We start from the raw sequence: 25,913 nt of genomic DNA on the forward strand, positions 1-25,913 counted from the left end.
TCCACATTGACTCTGTACCGTAACACCCTGTATATAGCCTCCACATTGACTCTGTACCGTAATACCCTGTATATAGCCTCCACATTGACTCTGTACCGTAACACCCTGTATATAGCCTCCACATTGACTCTGTACCGTAACACCCTGTATATAGCCTCCACATTGACTCTGTACCGTAACACCCTGTATATAGCCTCCACATTGACTCTGTACCGGTACCCCCTGTATATAGCCTCCACATTGACTCTGTACCGGTAACACCCTGTATACAGCCTCCACATTGACTCTGCCGGTTCCCCCTGTATATAGCCTCCACATTGACTCTGTGCCGTAACACCTGTATATAGCCTCCACATTCCTCTGAACCGGTACACCTGTATATAGCCTCCACATTGACTCTGTGCCGTAATGCCCTGTATATAGCTCCCACATTGACTCTGTGCTGTGACACCTGTGGCATAATATCACATTGACTCTGTGCCGTAACACCTGTATATAGCCTCCAGTGACTCTGTGCAGTAACACCTGTATAGCCTCCATATTGAGCTCTGTACCATATTGCCTGTTGACTTTGTAAATATCCTCCACATTGACTCTGTACCGTATTACCCTGTATATAGCCTCCACATTTTTCGTACCGTAACACACCTGATATAGTCTCCACATTGACTCTGTACCGTAACACCTGTATATAGTCACATTGACTCTGTACCAGTACCCCCTGTATATAGCCTCCACATGGACTCTGTACCGGTAACTCTGCCTATATAGCTCTCCACATTGACTCTGTACCGTAATACCCCTGTATATAGCTCTCCACATTGACTTCTGTACCGTAATACCCCTGTATATAGCCTCCACATTGAACCGGCACACCCTCTGCTGCCTCTGTAGTAATGCCCACGACTCTGTATATATAGCCTCCACATTGACTCTGTTCCGTAATACCCTGTATATATAGCCTCCACATTGACTCATGCACCAACACTCCTGTATATAGCCTCCATATTGACTCTGTGCCATATTACCCTGTATATATCCTCCACATTGACTCTGTACCGTAACACCCTGTATATAGCCTATCCACATTTACTCTGTGCCGTAACACCCTGTATGTAGCCTCCACATTGACTCTGTTCCGTAATACACCTGTATATAGCCTCCACATTGACTCTGTACCGTAGAACACCCTGTATATAGCCTCCATATTGACTCTGTACCATATTACCCTGTATATATCCTCCACATGACTCTGTACCGTAACACCCCATATATAGCCTCCACATTTACTCTGTACCGTAACACCCTGAAAATAGCCTCCACAGTGACTCTGTACCGTAACACCCTGTACATAGCCTCCACATTGACTCTGTACCAGTACCCCTGGTATAGCCTCCACATGGACTCTGTACCAGTAACCCCTGTATACAGCCTCCACATTGACTCTGTACCGTTCCCCCCTGTATATAGCCTCCACATTGACTCTGTACCGTAACACCCTGTATATAGCCTCCACATTCACTCTGAACCGGTACACCCTGTATATAGCCTCATTGACTCTGTACCGTAATACCCTGTATATAGCCTCCACATTGACTCTGTACTGTAACACCCTGTATATAGCCTCCACATTGACTCTGTACCGTAACACCCTGTATATAGCCTCCACATTGACTCTGTACCGTACACCCTGTATATAGCCTCCACATTCACTCTGAACCGGTACACCCTGTATATAGCCTCCACATTGACTCTGTGCCGTAATACCATAATATAGCCTCCACATTGACTCTGTACCGTAACACCCTGTATATAGCCTCCATTCACTCTGAACCGCACACCCTGTATATAGCCTCCACATTGACTCTGGAACCGGTACACCCTGTATATAGCCTCTCCATTCCTCTGAACCGGTACACCCTGTATGTAGCCTCCACATTGACTCTGTTCAAGCAATACCCTGTATATAGCCTCCACATTGACTCTGTACCGTAACACCCCTGTATATAGCCTCCACATTGACTCTGGAAATGTAACACCCTGTATATAGCCTCCACATTGACTCTGTACCGTAACACCCTGTATATAGCCTCCACATTGACTCTGTACCGCAACACCCTGTATATAGCCTCTGCACATTCACTCTGAACCGGTACACCCTGCATATAGCCTCCACATTGACTCTGTACCGTAATACCCCTGTATATAGGCTCCACATTGACTCTGTACCGTAATACCTGCATATAGCCTCCACATTGACTCTGTTCAGAATACCCCGTATATAGCCTCCACATTGACTCTGTGCACTGTAACACCCTGTATATAGCCTCCATATTGACTCTGTGCCATATTACCCTGTATATATCCTCCACATTGACTCTGTACCGTAACACCCTGTATATAGCCTCCACATTGACTCTGTACCGGTACCCCCTGTACATAGCCTCCATATGGACTTCTGTACCAACACCCTGTAGATTAGCCTGCCACATGGACTCTGTGCCGGTACCCCCTGTACATAGCCTCCATGGACTCTGTACCGTAACACCCTGCATATAGCCTCCCACATGGACTTAATTACCGTAACACCCTGTATGTAGCCTCCACATGGACTCTGTACCGTAACACCCTGTATATAGCCTCCACATTGACTCTGTACCCGGTTCCCTGTATATAGCCTCCACATTGACTCTGTACCATAACACCCTGTATATAGCCTCCCACTGACTCTGTACCAGTACCCCCTCTATATAGCCTCCACATTGACTCTGTACAATTACCCCTGGCCCATAGCCTCCACATGGACTCTGTACCGTAACACCCTGTATATAGCCTCCACATGGACTCTGTACCGTAACACCCTGTATATAGCCTCCCATTGACTCTGTAGCCGGTACCCCCTGTACATAGCCTCCACATTGACTCTGTACCGTACCCCCTGTATATAGCCTCCACATGGACTCTGTACCATAACACCCTGTATATAGCCTCCACATGGACTCTGTACCGTAACACCCTCTGTATATGTATATAGCCTCCACATTGACTCTGTAATGCAACACCCTGTATATAGCCTCCACATTGACTCTGTACCGTAACACCCTGTATATAGCCTCCACATTGACTCTGTACAATGCCCTGTATATGCAATACCCTGTATATAGCCTCCACATTGACTCTGTACCGTAACACCCTGTATATAGCCTCCACATTGACTCTGTACCATAATACCCTGTATATATCCTCCACATTGACTCTGTACCGTAACACCCTGTATATAGCCTCCACATTTACTCTGTACCGTAACACCCTGTATATAGCCTCCACATTGACTCTGTATCGTAACACCCTGTATATAGCCTCCACATTGACTCTGTACCATAACACCCTGTATATAGTCTCCACATTGACTCTGTACCGTAACACCCTGTATATAGCCTCCACATTTTACTCTGTGCCGTAACACCCTGTATAGGGCCTCCACATGACTCTGTGCCGTAACACCCTGTATATAGCCTCCACATTCACTCTGAACCGGTACACCCTGTATATAGCCTCCACATTGACTCTGTGCCGTAATACCTGTATATAGCCTCCACATTGACTCTGTACCGTAACACCCTGTATATAGCCTCCACATTCACTCTGAACCGGTACACCCTGTATATAGCCTCCACATTGACTCTGAACCGGTACACCCTGTATATATAGCCTCCACATTCACTCTGAACCGGTACACCCTGTATGTAGCCTCCACATTGACTCTGTTCTGTAATACCCTGTATATAGCCTCCACATTGACTCTGCCGTAACACCCTGTATATAGCCTCCACATTGACTCTGTACCGTAACACCCTGTATATAGCCTCCACATTGACTCTGTACCGTAACACCCTGTATATAGCCTCCACATTGACTCTGTACCGTAACACCCTGTATATAGCCTCCATTCTCTGAACCGGTACACCCTGTATATAGCCTCCACATTGACTCTGTACCGTAATACCCTGTATATAGGCTCCACATTGACTCTGTGCCGTAATGTACCCTGTATATAGCCTCCACATTGACTCTGTTCCGTAATACCCTGTATATAGCCTCCACATTGACTCTGTACCGGTACCCCCTGTATATAGCCTCCACATTGACTCGGTACCGTAATACCCTGTATATAGCCTCCACATTGACTCTGTGCCGTAACACCCCTGTATATAGCCTCCACATTGACTCTGTACCGTAACACCCTGTATATAGCCTCCACATTGACTCTGTATCGTAACACCCTGTATATAGGGCCTCCACATTTACTCTGTACCGTAACACCCTGTATATATAGCCTCCACATTTACTCTGTATCGTAACACCCTGTATATAGCCTCCACATTGACTCTGTACCATAACACCCTGTATATAGTCTCCACATTGACTCTGTACCGTAACACCCTGTATATAGCCTCCACATTTACTCTGTACCGTAACACCCTGTATAAGGCCTCCACATTGACTCTGTACCGTAACACCCTGTATATAGCCTCCACATTCACTCTGAACCGGTACACCCTGTATATAGCCTCCACATTGACTCTGTACCGTAATACCCTGTATATAGCCTCCACATTGACTCTGTACCGTAACACCCTGTATATAGCCTCCACATTCACTCTGAACCGGTACACCCTGTATATAGCCTCCACATTGACTCTGAACCGGTACACCCTGTATATAGCCTCCACATTCACTCTGAACCGTATATAGTCCACACCCCGTAACACCTGTATGTAGCCTCCACATTGACTCTGTTCCGTAATACCCTGTATATAGCCTCCACATTGACTCTGTACCGTAACACCCTGTATATAGCCTCCACATTGACTCTGTACCGTAACACCCTGTATATAGCCTCCACATTGACTCTGTACCGTAACACCCTGTATATAGCCTCCACATTGACTCTGTACCGTAACACCCTGTATATAGCCTCCACATTCACTCTGAACCGGTACACCCTGTATATAGCCTCCACATTGACTCTGTACCGTAATACCCTGTATATAGCCTCCACATTGACTCTGTACCGTAACACCCTGTATATAGCCTCCACATTGACTCTGTACCGTAACACCCTGTATATAGCCTCCACATTGACTCTGTACCGGTACCCCCTGTATATAGCCTCCACATTGACTCGGTACCGTAATACCCTGTATATAGCCTCCACATTGACTCTGTACCGTAATACCCTGTATATAGTCCCCCTATTGTCATTTACTGCTGCTTTTTATTTATGTTATTCTTATTTCTAACTTTATTTTTTGTTTGTTGGTATTTTCTTAACTGTATTATTGGTTAAGGGCTTGTAATTAAGCATTGCACTGTAAGGTCTACTACACCTGTTGTATTCAGCATTTCACTGTGAGGTCTACTACACCTGTTGTAGTCAGCATTACACTGTGAGGTCTACTACACCTGTTGTATTCAGCATTTCACTGTGAGGTCTACTACACCTGTGGTATTCAGCATTTCACTGTAAGGTCTACTACACCTGTTGTATTCAGCATTTCACTGTAAGGTCTACAACACCTGTTGTATTCAGCATTTCACTGTAAGGTCTACTACACCTGTTGTAGTCAGCATTTCACTGTAAGGTCTTCAACACCTGTTGTATTCAGCATTTCACTGTAAGGTCCTACTACACCTGTTATATTCAGCATTTCACTGTAAGGTCTACTACAACTGTTGTATTCAGCATTTCACTGTGAGGTCTACTACACCTGTTGTATTCAGCATTTCACTGTAGGTCTACTACACCTGTTGTATTCAGCATTTCACTGTAAGGTCTACTACACCTGTTGTATTCAGCATTTCACTGTGATTTCACTGTGAGGTCTACTACACCTGTTGTATTCAGCATTTCACTGTAAGGTCTACTACACCTGTTGTATTCAGCATTTCACTGTAAGGTCTACTACACCTGTTGTAGTCAGCATTTCACTGTAAGGTCTACTACACCTGTTGTATTCAGCATTTCACTGTAAGGTCTACTACACCTGTTGTATTCAGCATTTCACTGTGAGGTCTACTACACCTGTTGTATTCAGCATTTCACTGTAAGGTCTACTACACCTGTTGTATTCAGCATTTCACTGTAAGGTCTACTACACCTGTTGCATTCAGCATTTCACTGTAAGGTCTACTACACCTGTTGTATTCAGCATTTCACTGTAAGGTCTACTACACCTGTTGTAGTCAGCATTTCACTGTAAGGTCCTACTACACCTGTTGTATTCAGCATTTCACTGTAAGGTCTACTACAACTGTTGTATTCAGCATTTCACTGTGAGGTCTACTACACCTGTTGTATTCAGCATTTCACTGTAGGTCTACTACACCTGTTGTATTCAGCATTTCACTGTGAGGTCTACTACACCTGTTGTATTCAGCATTTCACTGTAGGTCTACTACACCTGTTGTATTCAGCATTTCACTGTGAGGTCTACTACACCTGTGGTATTCAGCATTTCACTGTGAGGTCTACTACACCTGTTGTATTCAGCATTTCACTGTAGGTCTACTACACCTGTTGTATTCAGCATTTCACTGTGAGGTCTACTACACCTGTGGTATTCAGCATTTCACTGTAAGGTCTACTACACCTGTTGTATTCAGCATTTCACTGTAAGGTCTACTACACCTGTTTTATTCAGCATTTCACTGTGAGGTCTACTACACCTGTGGTATTCAGCATTTCACTGTAAGGTCTACTACACCTGTTTTATTCAGCATTTCACTGTAAGGTCTACTACACCTGTTGTATTCAGCATTTCACTGTAAGGTCTACTACACCTGTTGTATTCAGCATTTCACTGTAAGGTCTACTACACCTGTTGTATTCAGCATTTCACTGTAAGGTCTACCTACACCTGTTGTATTCAGCATTTCACTGTGAGGTCTACTACACCTGTTGTATTCAGCATTTCACTGTGAGGTCTACTACACCTGTTGTATTCAGCATTGCTTTGTCACTATGGGTTTTTTGTGTGTAGATTGATGAAGGGAGAACAACAATGTAATACATTTTAGAATAAGGCTGTAATAAGAATAAGGCTGTAACGTAACAAAAATGTCATTATGGGGTATTGTGATGTCATTATGGGGTATTGTGATGTCATTGTGATGTCATTATAGGGTACAGTAAATGTTTTTATTGAATCCATTTTAGAATAAGGCTGTAACGTAACAAAAATGTCATTATGGGGTATTGTGATGTCATTATGGGGTATTGTGATGTCATTATGGGGTATTGTGATGTCATTATAGGGTACAGTAAATGTTTTTATTGAATCCATTTTAGAATAAGGCTGTAACGTAACAAAAATGTCATTATGGGGTATTGTGATGTCATTATGGGGTATTGTGATGTCATTATGGGGTATTGTGATGTCATTATAGGGTACAGTAAATGTTTTTATTGAATCCATTTTAGAATAAGGCTGTAACGTAACAAAAATGTGGGAAAATGTCAAAGGGTCTGAATACTTTCCCAAATGCGCTGTATATGTACCAGTGGAGGCTCCTCCCCGAATGCGCTGTAGGTCACAGAATCTTATGTAAGTGGTAGGTTATAGAAGAGAGGAATTTATACCGCTCGTAAACCTACAGGTATTAACAAAGAACTGGCCCTGTACAACACCTTAAGAGTTAGAGTAGTTCAATACTATTGGACTTCACTTCACATATACATATACATATATGTATATATGGCAGAGGATTTTTTTATATGGCAACAATAGAAGATACTCTATAGATGAGACTGATGCCGTGTGAAGGAGTGGCTCATGTCAAGTGGACACTACTAGTGCTTCAGTGCTCCCCACAAAACACACAGACTGGGATTACGTCCCAAATGGAAAAACCTTTTCTACACAATGTTGTATTTATTTTTTAACTAGGAAAGTCAACACAACATGGCAGCAACACAACATGGCAGCAACACAACATGGTAGCAACACTAGGAAAGTCAGTTAAGAACAAATTCTTATTCTCAAATTCTTACAATGATGGCCTACCAAAAGGCCTCCTGCGGGGACGGGGGCTTGGGATTAATAATAAAAAAACATTTTTTAATTTCTTAAATAGGATAAAACACATCACAACAAGAGAGACACCACAACACTACATACATAGAGAGACACCAAAACACTACATAAAGAGAGACACCACAACGCTACATAAAGAGACACCACAACGCTATATAAAGAGACACACCACAACACGACATAAAGAGAGACACCACAACACTACATAAAGAGAGACAACACGACATAAAGAGAGACACCACAACACTACATAAAGAGAGACAACACGACATAAAGAGAGACACCACAACACTACATAAAGAGAGACACCACAACACTACATAAAGAGAGACACCACAACACTATATAAAGAGACACCACAACGCTATATAAAGAGAGACACCACAACACTACATAAAGAGACACCACAACACTATATAAAGAGACACACCACAACACGACATAAAGAGAGACACCACAACACTACATAAAGAGAGACACCACAACACTACATAAAGAGAGACACCACAACACTATATAAAGAGACACCACAACGCTATATAAAGAGAGACACCACAACACTACATAAAGAGACACCACAACACTATATAAAGAGACACACCACAACACGACATAAAGAGAGACACCACAACACTACATAAAGAGACACCACAACGCTATATAAAGAGACACACCACAACACTACATAAAGAGAGACAACACGACATAAAGAGAGACACCACAACACTACATAGAGAGAGACACCACAACACTACATAGAGAGACACCACAACACTACATAGAGAGACACCACAACACTACATAAAGAGAGACACCACAACACTACATAAAGAGAGACACCACAACACTACATAGAGAGAGACACCACAACACTACATAGAGAGAGACACCACAACACTACATAGAGAGAGACACCACAACACTACATAAAGAGAGACACCACAACACTACATAGAGAGAGACACCACAACACTACATAAAGAGACACACCACAACACTACATAAAGAGAGACACCACAACACTACATAGAGAGAGACACCACAACACTACATAGAGAGAGACACCACAACACTACATAGAGAGAGACACCACAACACTACATAAAGAGACACACCACAACACTACATAAAGAGAGACAACACGACATAAAGAGAGACACCACAACACTACATAGAGAGAGACACCACAACACTACATAGAGAGACACCACAACACTACATAAAGAGAGACACCACAACACTACATAAAGAGAGACACCACAACACTACATAAAGAGAGACACCACAACACTACATAAAGAGAGACACCACAACACTACATAAAGAGACACCACAACACTACATAAAGGGAGACACCACAACACTACATAGAGAGACCTAAGACAACACATGAAAACACAACATGACAGCAGCACAACATGGCAGCAAGACAACATGGCAGCAGCACAACATGGCAGCAAGACAACATGGCAGCAACACAACATGGCAGCAGTACAACATGACAGCAGCACAACATGGCAGCAAGACAACATGGCAGCAGCACAACATGGTACAAACATTGTTGGGTAGCATCCCAGAAGGCACCCTATTGCCTACACAGTGCATTACATTTGACTAAAGCCCTAAAGTAGTGCACTATTAATGCATAATAGTGTGCAATTCGGGACACAGACAAGACGCAATTTGGGACGCAGACCAGTTCAGTTCTGACCTATTTCAAACCGAGTGGGGGAAAAAATAGTGGCTAGCTTTAGAGTTGAACCAAAAAACACATGTTTACCACACACCCACATGTTTAACACACACACACACACACACACACACACACACGCACACACACACACACGCACACACACACACACACACACACACACACCCCTCCTTCTCAGCCCCAACCCTCCACACCTGTCACTCACACACACACACACACACACACACACACACACACACACACACACACACACACACACACACACACACACACACACACACACACACACACACACACACACTCACCCATTTCCTGTCGAGTGCTGCAGACCCCGAGACCATACTGCTGGGTTCTGTCTGCCACAGTTTTCAGGAAATCACCGTCGTTCTCAGCGAAACCCAGGTAGTTATAGGAACCCATGTTGATGACATCGTCTATGGTCTTCCCTGTTAAACTGAACACACACAGACAGACATTAAACCCATGTTGATGACATCGTCTATGGTCTTCCCTGTTAAACTGAACACACACAGACAGACATTAAACCCATGTTGATGACATCGTCTATGGTCTTCCCTGTTAAACTGAACACACACAGACAGACATTAAACCCATGTTGATGACATCGTCTATGGTCTTCCCTGTTAAACTGTACTAATCATTGTCTAACCTGTTCATACGTTATAGACGATTTTGTTGCACATGTATGTCTGAGAGGCAAACACACACACACACACACACACACACACACACACACACACACACACACGCTTATTGAATGACAGTAATAGTGGGAACCAACCTACAACATAATACGATAAGCAATTAGAACACAAAACAGTAAACATATACAATCAATATTGTTTCATTGAATTTGCTCATAGCCTTATTAGAACCTAGGACCATATACACACACAGTGTATCAGAGTAGGAGTTCAGATCTAGGATCAGGTCCTCCCTTGTCCGATGTAATAAGATCCATTGTTTTCTACAAGTGGAAAAAAACTGATTCTAGATCAGCACCCTGTACCTGAATGTCCAGTTGTAGTCTGGGGACACCCTCTCCATCACGTCAAACACAGGGCCAGGCAGACTGCATATAGGTCTGTTCCAGTTGTCTCTTACTCTCATGTACAGGTTACGGGTGTAGAAGTTCTCAAAGTCTTGGTACAGAGGGACAAAATCCTGAGGAGACACATATTGAAAACAGGGTTTGTTCGTGATTACTACATGGCACATGCAATTGGAAGTCTGAAGTTTACATACACTTAGGTTGGAGTCATTACAACTAGTCTACATACACTTAGGTTGGAGTCATTACAACTAGTCTACATACACTTAGGTTGGAGTCATTACAACTAGTCTACATACACTTAGGTTGGAGTCATTAAAACTAGTCTACATACACTTAGGTTGGAGTCATTACAACTAGTTTACATACACTTAGGTTGGAGTCATTACAACTAGTTTACATCCACTTAGGTTGGAGTCATTAAAACTAGTTTACATCCACTTAGGTTGGAGTCATTACAACTAGTTTACATCCACTTAGGTTGGAGTCATTACAACTAGTTTACATCCACTTAGGTTGGAGTCATTACAACTAGTTTACATCCACTTAGGTTGGAGTCATTAAAACTAGTTTACATCCACTTAGGTTGGAGTCATTACAACTAGTTTACATCCACTTAGGTTGGAGTCATTACAACTAGTTTACATCCACTTAGGTTGGAGTCATTACAACTAGTTTACATCCACTTAGGTTGGAGTCATTACAACTAGTTTACATCCACTTAGGTTGGAGTCATTAAAACTAGTTTACATCCACTTAGGTTGGAGTCATTACAACTAGTTTACATCCACTTAGGTTGGAGTCATTACAACTAGTCTACATACACTTAGGTTGGAGTCATTACAACTAGTCTACATACACTTAGGTTGGAGTCATTACAACTAGTCTACATACACTTAGGTTGGAGTCATTAAAACTAGTCTACATACACTTAGGTTGCAGTCATTACAACTAGTTTACATCCACTTAGGTTGGAGTCATTACAACTCGTTTTTCAACAACTCCACAAATTTCTTGTTAACAAACTATAGTTTTGGTGAGTCGGTTAGGACATCTACTTTGTGCATGACACAAGTCATTTTTCCAACAATTGTTTACAGACAGATTATTTCACTTATAATTCACTTCATCACAATTCAAGTGGGTCAGAAGTTTACATACACTAAGTTGACTGGGCCTTTAAACAGCTTGGAAAATTCCAGAAAATTATGTCATGGCTTTAGAAGCTTCTGAGAGGCTAATTGACATAATTTGAGTCAATTTGAGGTGTACCTGTGGATGTATTTCAAGGCCTACCTTCAAACTCAGTGCCTTTTAGCTTGACCTCATGGGGAAATCAAAAGAAATCAGCCAAGACCTCAGAAACAAATTGTAGACCTCCACAAGTCTGGTTCATTCTTTGGAGCAATTTTCAAACGCCTGAAGGTACCACGTTCATCTGTACAAACAATAGTACGCAAGTATAAATACCATGGGACCACGCAGCTGTCATACCGCTCAGGGAAGAGACTCATTCTGTTGCCTAGAGATGAATGTACTTTGGTGCGAAAAGTGCAAATCATTTCCAACAGAACAGAGAAGAGCAGAACAGAACAGGCCAGAACACAACACAACAGAACAAGGTAGAACACAACAGAACAGGGTAGAACACAACAGAACAAGGTAGAACACAACAGAACAAGGTAGAACACAACAGAACAGGGCAGAACACAACAGAACAGGGCAGAACACAACAGAACAGGGCAGAACAGAAAAGAGCTATCCCATCCCAGTCAATGCCATTTAGGATGTTAATCAGTCTCTGATGGTCACAGCTGTGTGTGTGTGTGTGTGTGTGTGTGTTTCTGTGTGTGTGTGTGTGTGTGTGTGTGTGTGTGTGTGTGTGTGTTTCTGTGTGTGTGTGTGTGTGTGTGTGTGTGTGTGTGTTTCTGTGTGTGTGTGTGTGTGTTTCTGTGTGTGTCTGTCTGTGTGTGTGTGTGTGTGTGTGTGTGTGTGTGGGTGTGTGTTTCTGTGTGTGTGTGTGTGTGTGTGTGTGTGTTTCTGTGTGTGTTTCTGTGTGTGTGTGTGTGTGTGTGTGTGATGCAGTGAAGAGTGTTATTCAGGGACAGAGGATACATAAAGTAGTCCCCTAGAGTGACCTCGTAAAGACAACCATGTCAAACAGAGAGAGCACATTAGAGCAGATTGTCTACACACACACACACACACACACACACACACACACACACGTAAGTCTGAGTGACTTAGCAACATTCAACTAAAGTAGGCTAAACAACCACATATCACCAGTATTGTAAGTATCACTACAACAGTTTTCAAAAAGCAGGCCACAATTCTCTAAGGACAGAGAGCCTCTTTCCACCTGTTTCTGTCTAAATAAAAATACAACAACAAAAAAAGGTAGACAAAGGAATCATGATTTTTTTCCTTTTTATTTTCCATGATGGAGATCTTCAGTTCCATCTCTGAGGAGAACAGAGCAGAGCTCTCTCTCCCTCTCCCTCTCTCTCTGTCTCTCTCTCTGTGTCTCTCTCTGTGTCTCTCTCTCTGTCTCTCTCTGTCTCTCTCTCTGTCTCTCTCTCTCTCTCTCTCCCTCTCTCTGTGTCTCTCTCTCTCTCTCTCTGTCTCTCCCTCTCTCTGTGTCTCTCTCTGTGTGTCTCTCTCTGTGTCTCTCTCTCTGTCTCTCTCTCTCTCTCTCTCTCTGTCTCTCTCTCTCTCTCTCTCTCTCTCTCTCTGTCTCTCTCTCCCTCTCTCCTATCTCTCTGTCTGTCTCTCTCTCTGTCTCTCTCACTGTCTCTCTCTATCTCTCTGTCTGTCTCTCTCTGTCTCTCTCACTGTCTCTCTCTCGCTGTCTCTCTCTGTCTCTCTCTCTCGCTGTCTCTCTCTCTCTGTCTCTCTCGCTATCTCTCTCTCTGTCTCTCTCTCTCGTCTCTCTCTCTGTCTCTCTCGCTGTCTCTCTCTCTGTCTCTGTCTCTCTCTCTCTCTCTCTCTCTCTGTCTCTCTCTCGCTGTCTCTCTCTCTCTTCTCTCTCTCTCTGTCTCTCTCTCGCTGTCTCTTTCTCTCTCGCTGTCTCTCTCTGTCTCTCTCTCTCTCTCTCTGTCTCTCTCTCTCTCGCTGTCTCTCTCTCGCTGTCTCTCTCTCTCTGTCTCTTTCTCTCTCTCGCTGTCTCTCTCTCTCTGTCTCTCTCTCTCCACTGAGAGTTCATTAACACCAGATCTAGTCCTCTGGGTCGTCTGTCACCCATTGTGACTCAGTAGATTATTAAACAACAACAAGAAGGGGGGAAAAAAACTAATGAGATTATTATTAACTCCATCTCCAGATTTACATGAGTTCCTGAAAACATTTCCTCCCCAATTTTGTGGTATCCAATTGTTTAGTAGCTACTATCTTGTCTCATCGCTACAACTCCCGTACAAGCTTGAGAGAGACTAAGGTTGAAAGTCATGATACACAACCCAACCAAGCTGCACTGCTTCTTAACACAGCACGCATCCAACTGACTTTGGTTAGTGTGCACTCGGCCTGATGAGACAAGGATATCCCTACCCCTTCCTAACCCGGACGACGCTAGGGCAATTGTGCGTTGCCCCATGGACCTCCCGGTCGTGGCCGGTTATGACAGAGCCTGGACGCGAACCCAGAGTCTCTGGTGGCACAGCTGGCGCTGCAGTACAGCACCCTGAACCACTGCGCCACCCGGGAGGCCATTCAGCAGAAGTATTTTAATTTGTTTTTTTGTTTTTTTTACCAAAATGTAAATAAATGCCTTCTGGAACATGTGAACTTTCATGTAATAATAATAATAATGTAATAATAAACGTGTATGTAATAATAAACGTGTAGGTCACCTGTAAATGAAATTGTTGAATTACGAGCCGAGTTGGTTTAGCCAAGGGAATATTCAGGAAACTAACCTCTGATTCATTCTGACAATGAAAATATTTATAAAAATAAAAAACATTTGGGGGAGCTTTTACACATGAAATACACTCAGCAAAAAAAAAAAAAGGTCCTCTCACTGTCAACTGCGTTTATTTTCAGCAAACTTAACATGTGTAAATATTTGTATGAACATAACAAGATTCAACAACTGAGACATAAACTGAACAAGTTCCACAGACATGTGACTAACATAAATGGAATAATGTGTCCCTGAACAAAGGGGGGGTCAAAATCAAAAGTAACAGTCAGTATCTGGTGTGGCCACCAGCTGCATTAATTCCTGCAGTGCATCGCCTCCTCATGAACTGCAACAGATTTTCCAGTTCTTGCTGTGAGATGTTACCCCACTCTTCCACCAAGGCACCTGCAAGTTCCCAGACATTTCTGGGGGGAATGGCCCTAGTCCTCACCCTCCGATCCAACGGGTCCCAGACCTGCTCAATGGGATTGAGATCTGGGCTCTTCGCTGGCCATGGCAGAACACTGACATTCCTGTCTTGCAGGAAATGACGTACAGAACGAGCAGTATGGCTGGTGGCATTGTCATGCTGGAGGGTCATGTCAGGATGAGCCTGCAGGAAGGGTACCACATGAGGGAGGAGGATGTCTTCCCTGTAATACACAGCGTTGAGATTGCCTGCAATGAAAACAAGCTCAGTCCGATGGTGCGGTGACACACCGCCCCAGACCATGACGGACCCTCCACCTCCAAATCGATCCCGCTCCAGAGTACAGGCCTCGGTGTAACGCTCATTCCTTCGATGATAAACGCGAATCCGACCATCACCCCTGGTGAGACAAAACCATGACTCGCGAGTCCTGTCTGGTCCAGCGACGGTGGGTTTGTCCGTCCTATCTCCCTGTAGCGCTATCTAAGGCATCTCACAGTACGGACATTGCAATTTATTGCCCTGGCCACATCTGCAGTCCTCATGCCTTCTAAGCCTAAGCTTGAATTAGAAGCCTAAGTGTTGTTATCCATTAGTTTACTCCAATTAAGGGAGGGGTGGGTTATGGGAAAATAATAAAGGAAATGTTAAGGGAGGGGTGGGTTATGGGAAAATAATAAAGGAAATGTTAAGGGAGGGGTGGGTTATGGGAAAATAATAAAGGAAATGTTTTTTTTTTGTATTCCCAATTTCTTGACATCCAATTGGTTGTTACAGTGTTGTCTCATCGCTGCAACTCCCGTACAGACTCAGAAGAGGCGAAGGTCGAGAGCCGTGTGTCTTCCGAAACACAACCCAGCCAAACCACATTGCTTCTTTCCCACTTAACCCGGAAGCCAGCTGCACCAATGTGTCGGAGGAAACAACGTGCACTTGGCGACCGTGTCAGCGTGCATTGCGCCCAGCCCGTCAGAGGAGTCACTAGTGCGCGATGGGACAAGAACATCCCTGTCGGCCAAACCCTCCCCCAACCCAAACGACGCTGGGCCAAACCCTCCCCCAACCCAGACAACGCTGGGCCAATTGTGCACCGCCCCATGTGTCTCCCAGTCGCAACCGGCTGCGATAGAACCTGAACTCAAACCAGGATCTCTAGTGGCACAGCTAGCACTGTGATGCAGTGCCTTAGACCACTGCACTACGCGGGAGGCAGAAAAAATATATTTTAAAACAATATATATATATATTTATATATATATAGTACCAGTCAAAGGTTTGGACACCCCTACTCATTCAAAGGTTTGGACACCCCTACTCATTCAAAGGTTTGGACACCCCTACTCATTCAAAGGTTTGGACACCCCTACTCAGTCAAAGGTTTGGACACCCCTACTCATTCAAAGGTTTGGACACCCCTACTCATTCAAAGGTTTGGACACCCCTACTCATTCAAAGGTTTGGACACCCCTACTCATTCAAAGGTTTGGACACCCCTACTCATTCAAAGGTTTGGACACCCCTCCTCATTCAAAGGTTTGGACACCCCTACTCATTCAAAGGTTTGGACACCCCTACTCATTCAAAGGTTTGGACACCCCTACTCATTCAAAGGTTTGGACACCCCTACTCATTCAAAGGTTTGGACACCCCTACTCATTCAAAGGTTTGGACACCCCTACTCATTCAAAGGTTTGGACACCCCTACTCATTCAAAGGTTTGGACACCCCTCCTCATTCAAAGGTTTGGACACCCCTACTCATTCAAAGGTTTGGACACCCCTCCTCATTCAAAGGTTTGGACACCCCTACTCATTCAAAGGTTTGGACACCCCTACTCATTCAAAGGTTTGGACACCCCTACTCAGTCAAAGGTTTGGACACCCCTACTCAGTCAAAGGTTTGGACACCCCTCCTCAGTCAAAGGTTTGGACACCCCTACTCATTCAAAGGTTTGGACACCCCTACTCATTCAAAGGTTTGGACACCCCTACTCATTCAAAGGTTTGGACACCCCTACTCAGTCAAAGGTTTGGACACCCCTACTCATTCAAAGGTTTGGACACCCCTCCTCATTCAAAGGTTTGGACACCCCTACTCAGTCAAAGGTTTGGACACCCCTCCTCATTCAAAGGTTTGGACACCCCTACTCATTCAAAGGTTTGGACACCCCTCCTCAGTCAAAGGTTTGGACACCCCTCCTCAGTCAAAGGTTTGGACACCCCTACTCAGTCAAAGGTTTGGACACCCCTACTCATTCAAAGGTTTGGACACCCCTACTCAGTCAAAGGTTTGGACACCCCTACTCAGTCAAAGGTTTGGACACCCCTCCTCATTCAAAGGTTTGGACACCCCTACTCATTCAAAGGTTTGGACACCCCTACTCAGTCAAAGGTTTGGACACCCCTACTCAGTCAAAGGTTTGGACACCCCTACTCAGTCAAAGGTTTGGACACCCCTACTCAGTCAAAGGTTTGGACACCCCTACTCAGTCAAAGGTTTGGACACCCCTACTCAGTCAAAGGTTTGGACACCCCTACTCAGTCAAAGGTTTGGACACCCCTACTCAGTCAAAGGTTTGGACACCCCTACTCATTCAAAGGTTTGGACACCCCTACTCAGTCAAAGGTTTGGACACCCCTACTCATTCAAAGGTTTGGACACCCCTACTCATTCAAAGGTTTGGACACCCCTACTCATTCAAAGGTTTGGACACCCCTACTCAGTCAAAGGTTTGGACACCCCTACTCAGTCAAAGGTTTTTCTTCATTACATGATTCCATATGTGTTCATTCATAGATTTGATGTCTATTCTGCAATGTATGAAATAGTCAAAATAAAGAAAAACCATGGAATGAGTAGGGGTGTCCAAACTATTGACTTATACTGTACATCTCTACCTTCTGCTCCTCTCTCTCCCTGGCGATGTGACATTTCTCCAGTCCTACTGCTCTGAGGAAGTCCCTGAAGTATCCGAACAGTGTGACGATGCCGAACCCCAGGTATGTCATCACAGCTACGTACATGGGAGGATTCTCAAAGGATTCTGGTCTCTGAAACCTCTGCCGACTGGAGGGGGGCCCAGCGCTGTGTGCTGTGCTGTTTTTCTAGAGGAAGAAGAGCAACAACAGTCAGGGTAACTACACACAAACAACAACAACAGTCAGGTAACTACACACAAACAGTCATGGTAACAACACCAGTCATGGTAACTACACAAAAACAACAACAACACCAGTCATGGTAACTACACAAAAACAACAACAACACCAGTCATGGTAACTACACAAAAACAACAACAACAACAGTCATGGTAACTACACACAAAACAACAACAACAACAGTCAGGGTAACTACACACAAACAACAACAACAACAGTCAGGGTAACTACACAAAAACAACAGGCATGGTAACTACACAAAAACAACAGGCATGGTAACTACACAAAAACAACAGGCATGGTAACTACACAAAAACAACAGGCATGGGAACTACACAAAAACAACAGGCATGGTAACTACACACAAACAGTCATGGTAACAACAACAGGCATGGTAACTACACACAAACAACAACAACAACAAGTCCTTGACTTTTTCCACATTTTGTTACGTTACAGCCTTATTCTAAAATGCATTAAATAATTGTTTCCCTCATCAATCTACACAAAATACTCCATAATGACAAAGCAAAAACAGTTTGTTGCATTTTTTGCAAATGAATTAAAAAATAAAAAACAGATTTGCTTGATTTACATCAGTATTCTGACCCTTTGCTATGAGACTCTAAATTGAGCTCAGGTGCATCCTGCTTCCATTGATCATCCTTGAGATGTTTCTACAACTTGATTGGAGTCCACCTGCAGTAAATTCAATTGATTGGACATGATTTTGAAAGGCACACACCTGTCTATATAAGGTCCCACAGTTGACAGTGCATGTCAGAGCAATAACCAAGTCATGAGGTCGAAGGAATTGTCCAAAGACCTCAGAGACATGATTGTAATAGAGGCACAGATCTGGGGAAGGGTACCAAAAAATGTCTGCATCATTAAAGGTCCCCAAGAACACAGTGGCCTCCATCATTCTTAAAATGGAAGAAGTTTGGAACCACCAAGACTCTTCCTAGAGCTGGACGCCCGGACAAACTGAGCAATCAGGGGAGACGAGCATTGGTCAGGGAAGTGACCAAGAACCCGATGGTCACTCTGACAGAGATCTAGAGTTCCTCTGTGGAGATGGGAGAATCTTCCAGAAGGGCAACCATCTCTGCAGCACTCCACCAATCAGGCCTTTATGGTAGAGTTGCCAGATGGAACCCACTCCTCAGTAAAAGGCACATGACAGCCCACTTGGAGTTTGACAAAAGGCACCTAAAGGACTCTCAGACCATGAGAAACAAGATTCTCTGGCCTGATGAAACCAACATTGAACTCTTTGGCCTGAATGCCAAGCGTCACATCTGGAAGAAACCAGGCAACGCGCATCACTTGGCCAATACCATCCCTCCGGTGAGGCACGGTGGTGGCAGCATCATGCTGTGGGGATGTTTTTCAGCGGCAGGGACTGGGAGACTAGTCAGGATCGATGGAAAGATGAACGGACCAAAGTACAGAGGGATCCTTGATGAAAACCTGCTCCAGAGCACTCAGGACCTCAGACTAGGGTGAAGATTCACCTTCCAACAGGACAATGACCCTAAGCACACAGCCAAGATAACACAGAAGTGGCTTCGGGACAAGTCTCTGAATGTCTTTTAGTGGCCCAGCCAGAGCCCAGACTTGATCCCGATCGAACATCTCTGGAGAGACCTGTGCAGCAACGCTCCCCATCCAACCTGACAGAGCTTGATAGGATCTGCACAGAAGAATGTAAGAAACTCCCCAAATACAGGTGTGCCAAGCTTGTAGCGTCATACCCAAGAAGACTGGAGGCTGTAATCACTGCCAAAGGTGCTTCAACAAAGTACTGAGTAAAGCGTCTGAATACTTATGTAAATGTGATATTTTTGTTTTATAAATGAATACTAAATTAGCATAATGTCTAAACCTGTTTTTGCTGTCATTATGGGGTATTGTGTGTAGATGGATAAAAAATATATATCTACATTTTAGAATAAGGCTGTAACGTAACAAAATGTTGAATAAGTCAAGGGGTCTGAATACTTTCCGAATGCGCTGTATGTCAGTGTTCAGTGTGGAATTGTTAATCAATTTTTCAAAATTCCAAAGAACAGGCAGAATAAACCAAATTGAACATCTGTATATCCAAAAGAAAAGAGATTTTGGTTTGTTAACCACAGGTTTAAAAACGGGTCTTTCATCTCGCCAGATTGAGTTTCAAATGTTCTCTCATGGAGAACAACTGTTCCAGGTATGGGCATCATTTCACCATGGCAACCTTCTTCTTTTTTTGGGGGGGGGGGAATATATTCTGTTATTTTATTCTGTTATATTACATAATTGTATTTATTGTGTGCAATGTGTGCAAAGCTGTCATCAAGGCAAAGGGTGGCTACTTTGAAGAATCTAAAATCTATTTTGATTAACACTTTTTTTGGTTACTACATGATTCCATATGTGTTATTTAATCGTGTTGATGTCTCAACTATTATTCTATAATGTAGAAAATAGTTTTAAAAAATAAAGAAAAACCCTGGAATGAGTAGCTGTTCTAAACCTTTTGACCGGTAGTGTAGGTTTGTCTTGACTGTGATAATGGCTCAATAAATAAGAGCATATTGTCTGCTAAATTAACCAAACAAGGCTATGTCATTGCACAGCCATAGGCTTCTACATCAAAGCACCACTGCTGAGGTTACTGCTTTTTAAAATATTGTCTTCCACGATATAATATAACCAGGTGATTTTAGAGTTTCAATAAATTAATATTAAATGGCACTTGCTTTTTAATTGCCATATATATATATATATGTATATATATATATATGTGAGGCAATTTAGAAAGTGTGGATTTATCTGTAATGATTATGCTAATTTGGCATTGTTGCGATCTTTTGGCACATGCGCACATATTTATTTTTTTCCACTTGCGCTTTTGTTTTCCAAAAATATAATGAACTAATGGTTATTCAAGTAACCATTAGTACTAGTTAGTAACCATTAGTACATGACCTGTCAAAACAATCCCTATTTCAGACTGTAGTGACTCTGACATGGCTGCTGTAGTTGTAAAAGGGTGTGTGGGCTCACTACAGTAGACTGGTAGGTGGCACTCAGGAGATTAGAGGAAACTAAGGAAACAATACCTGCCACGGAAGACTCCCAGTTACTTTCAAAATGTTCAAAATCAAAAGTGTAAGAACACGTTTAAAGCCTGAAAGAGGATGATACAACTTTCAAAACGAGTCAGTTTTTAATGTCCGGACACAACAGTCAACTAGTGTGCCGTTTAGTTTGCTAACACTTTCACTCATTTGTTTCTGAACAATTAACAAGCTCGCTAGTTAACTACCACACGTTATTGTCAAACTGTCCACACAACAGTAACTAGTTAGGTAGGAAAACTACAAGATATGCCAAATAACAACCCCCCTCAAAGAATTGAGGGCAAATAAATCAGATTTGACCATTCAGACACAAGATGCATGACCAGGAATCAGATTTATAGATTTCAAAACCACCTCTAAAATGTGTTTTAAAATGTGTCGTGAAATGTCCGATTCCACGTGCTTCTTGTCTCGTCCGAGACGGGATAAAGATGAGGAGATGCGAGGTGGGCCATAATGTAACGAGGTGGTTAATAAACCCGGCTGCATCAACAAGTGCGATCCTGAGATACGAGGCAGCGCTACGCTTAGTGACAGACATTAACTCGGCAACACTATTACTAGCCTACACTATTATTACGCCGTTCATATTATTGATTTTTTTTTTGTTGTTGTTGTTGTTGTTGTTTGTTTTTTTTCTCGCTATTATTTGTATTTTTTTTACAGAGAATAAAAGTTAGGCTGCTCAAGATGTCGCACATAGCATTGGAAAACGCCCCATGACATCTACTCGCCAGTAATTCTACTTACCTGCGCCTTATTGTGGTATCCATTTTTCTTACAATTCGCGTTTTTGAAGTTATTCCCGTTCAGTTGTATGTTGAGTTTTCCGTTGGGCACAGGGGCTGTAGTTCGAGCCATATCTAGTCAGGAGAAGATATGGTGTACACTGAGTGAATAAGTAGGAAGTGTTTTTTCACCCCCCCAGCAGCGGTGAATGAATGGCAGCCCAGGTATGAAACCGGTTTACCTTACCTTGGGTCATTACGACAAAAGGTGATTTTATAATCAGCACTACGGGTAGCTCTGGTCCGTGACGTTACGTGTGGGTTGATAAGCACTGCGTCAACAAACGCGACGTAACGCCCCGGACCAGAGTTATGTGACTCCTACAGGTCGCGTTGGAAACCTAACCCACGCGCCAGCCTCTTATTATTGTGTACACAACACTAGCATCTCGTCTCCACGCTGTGAAATAGATCTTGAGGAAGCAGCGGGTGAAACAAATGATTAGCCTTCTGAATCTGAAATCCAATTGGAAGAAAAATGTACATTCCGTTTTCCTAAATTGGTGATAGGCTGTCATCCGTAGAAATATAATGTAGTTTGTAAATATGTGTCGTCACCAGACCTAAGGCCGCTCACAGAATTCAACAGTAGTTTGGATTTAAAGTGAAGCACGAGGTCAACTGTATCTGTTATCATTACTCTGGTTTCAGGGTGCTACCTTTCACTTCTCTATTATAGTGTAAAATAAAAAGAGTGCATCCGAAATAGCACCCTATTCCCTATATAGTGCACAACTTTTAAACCGAGCTTTATGGTCCCTGGTCAAAAGTAGTGCACTATTTAGGGAATAGGGTGGCAATTGGGACTTTACCATAGGGTGTGATAGTGTGTGTTAGGTTACTCATTTACACAAATACAGGAAGCAATGAAAACAATACTACTTGTAGTGACTGCTTCAAACCAAGTGAGAAAAGAGACATGATATTTTGAAAATGACAGACAATGTTCCTGTGCTGTTTTATTATTTTATACATTTATTTTTATCCAAGTTACTGTTTAAAGCATATAAGCCTGTAGGCTAAGGATATAACACGACACAGCAGTAGACCACCGGTACTTTGAAAGGACTACAGAAACTATCTTGCACAATGTCTAGGGCTGTATGCTAGAGCCACCGAGAGCACTGTTCAAGGTGTGGTCTGTAGTAATATTGAACTGGTTTTGACCTGGCTAGGTGACTATCTCTGCACTGGGCTTTTCTATTACATTATGCTCTGGTGGAGTAAATCAGTATCTGTCTGCTTCTCAGAAAACTAAACAGCATACTCTCCTTGAGGCAATACTGCAGAGAGAGAGAGAGAGAGAGAGAGAGAGAGAGAGAGAGAGACAAATCCAATTTTGAAAAACTCCCATATCTACTGGGTGAAATTCCACAGTGTGCCATCAAAGCAGCAAGATTTGTGACCTGTTGCCACGAGAAAAGGGCAACCAGTGAAGAACAAACACCATTGTAAATACAACCCATATTTATGCTTATTTATTTTATCTTGTGTCCTTTAGCCATTTGTACATTGTTAGAACACTGTATATATATATAATATGACATTTGTAATGTCTTTACTGTTTTGAAACTTCTGTATGTGTAATGTTTACTGTTAATTTTTGTTGTTTTTCACTTTATATATTCACTTTGTATGTTGTGTACCTCACTTGCTTTGGCAATGTTAACACATGTTTCCCATGCCAATAAAGCCCTTGAATTGAATTGAATTGAATTGAATTGAGAGAGAGAGAGAGAGAGAGAGAGAGCGCGGCCAGGAGAGAGAGAGAGAGAAAAGAGAGAGAGAGCGGGCGTGCAGGAGAGAGAGAGAGAGAGAGAGCGCGGCCAGGAGAGAGAGAGAGAGAAAGAGAGAGAGAGCGGGCGTGCAGGAGAGAGAGAGAGAGAGAGAGCGCGGCCAGGAGAGAGAGAGAGAGAGCGCGGCCAGGAGAGAGAGAGCACGCAGGAGAGAGAGAGAGAGAGAGAGAGAGAGAAAGAAAGAAAGAGAGAGAGCTAGCAGGAGAGAGAGAGAGCGCAGGAGAGAGAGGGGGAGAGAGAGAGATTAGGAAGAGAGAGGGAGGCACAGAGAGAAAGAAAGAAAGAAATAACTGTCTCTGTCAAATTGCCTTGAGTTGTTGTTAGTCTACTGAAATACCTTCCCTCCACCCTGGTCTCTATTCCTATACTGTCCCAGAATGGTCTTCCCTCCACCCTGGTCTCTATTCCTATACTGTCCCAGAATGGTCTTCCCTCCACCCTGGTCTCTATTCCTATACTGTCCCAGAATGGTCTTCCCTCCACCCTGGTCTCTATTCCTATACTGTCCCAGAATGGTCTTCCCTCCACCCTGGTCTCCTAGTTAGACCTATGTAATCTTAAAACAATATGTTGTGTTTCTCTCTCTCTTTCTCTGTGTGTGTGTATAACTAAGATGTTACAGAGGATTATTATACATAAAAACTTGCAGCGTTTAACCCTGCACTGTGTGAATCAAATCAAAATCAAATCAAATTTTATTTGTCACATACACATGGTTAGCAGATGTTAATGCGAGTGTAGCGAAATGCTTGTGCTTCTAGTTCCGACAATGCAGTAATAACGAGCAAGTAATCTAACTAACAATTCCAAAAAAAAAAAACTACTGTCATACACAGTGTAAGGGGATAAAGAATATGTACATAAGGATATATGAATGAGTGATGGTACAGAGCAGCATAGGCAAGATACAGTAGATGATATCATAAATATACATATGAGATAAGTATGTAAACCAAGTGGCATAGTTAAAGTGGCTAGTGATACATGTATTACATAAGGATGCAGTGCAGTATCAACGTATGCATATGAGATGAATAATGTAGGGTAAGTAACATTATATAAGGTAGCATTGTTTAAAGTGGCGTGTGTGTGTGTGTGTGTGTGTGTGTGTGTGTGTGTGTGTGTGTGTGTGTGTGTGTGTGTGTGTGTGTAGGTTGTTTCAGCTTTCAGTCTGATCAATGAGATCTTAATGGGATTCTCTGGAACTTAATGGGATTCTCTGGAACTGAATGGGATTCTCTGGAATTTAATGGGATTCTTTGGAATTTAATGGGATTCTCTGGAACTTAATGGGATTCTCTGGAACTTAATGGGATTCTCTGGAACTTAATGGGATTCTCTGGAACGTAATGGGATTCTCTGGAACTTAATGGGATTCTCTGGAACGTAATGGGATTCTCTGGAACTGAATGGGATTCTCTGGAACTGAATGGGATTCTCTGGAACTGAATGGGATTCTCTGGAACTGAATGGGATTCTCTGGAACTGAATGCGATTCTCTGGAACTGAATGGGATTCTCTGGAACTGAATGGGATTCTCTGGAACTGAATGGATTCTCTGGAACTGAATGGGAATGGGATTCTCTGGAACTTAATGGGACTCTCTGGAACGTAATGGGATTCTCTGGAACTTAATGGGATTCTCTGGAACGTAATGGGATTCTCTGGAACTGAATGGGATTCTCTGGAACTGAATGGGATTCTCTGGAACTGAATGGGATTCTCTGGAACTGAATGGAACGTTCTCTGGAACTGAATGGGATTCTCTGGAACTGAATGGGATTCTCTGGAACTGAATGGGATTCTGGAACTGAATGGGATTCTCTGGAA

General features: G+C 43.1%; 1 protein-coding gene across 2 annotated transcripts in view; it reads right to left on the reverse strand.

Moving 5' to 3' along the window:
* Positions 1-22,483, reverse strand: part of sptlc3 (serine palmitoyltransferase, long chain base subunit 3) — a 113,999-nt gene extending 91,516 nt beyond the window's left edge. The window contains exons 1-5 of one of the 2 annotated variants that reach the window (XM_042305647.1): positions 22,250-22,483; positions 18,111-18,317; positions 14,731-14,808; positions 10,838-10,992; positions 10,113-10,261 (exon numbers count right to left, since the gene is read on the reverse strand). In XM_042305647.1, coding sequence (XP_042161581.1) covers positions 10,113-10,261; positions 10,838-10,992; positions 14,731-14,808; positions 18,111-18,317; positions 22,250-22,360 — 700 coding nt within the window. In that variant the 5' untranslated portion in view covers positions 22,361-22,483. The remainder of the gene's footprint in view (positions 1-10,112; positions 10,262-10,837; positions 10,993-14,730; positions 14,809-18,110; positions 18,318-22,249) is intronic. The other variant, XM_042305648.1, reaches the window with a different exon arrangement.
* Positions 22,484-25,913: the final 3,430 nt, after the last annotated feature.

This window comes from Oncorhynchus tshawytscha, linkage group LG24 (genome assembly GCF_018296145.1).
Source record: "Oncorhynchus tshawytscha isolate Ot180627B linkage group LG24, Otsh_v2.0, whole genome shotgun sequence".
Taxonomy (NCBI): domain Eukaryota; kingdom Metazoa; phylum Chordata; class Actinopteri; order Salmoniformes; family Salmonidae; genus Oncorhynchus; species Oncorhynchus tshawytscha.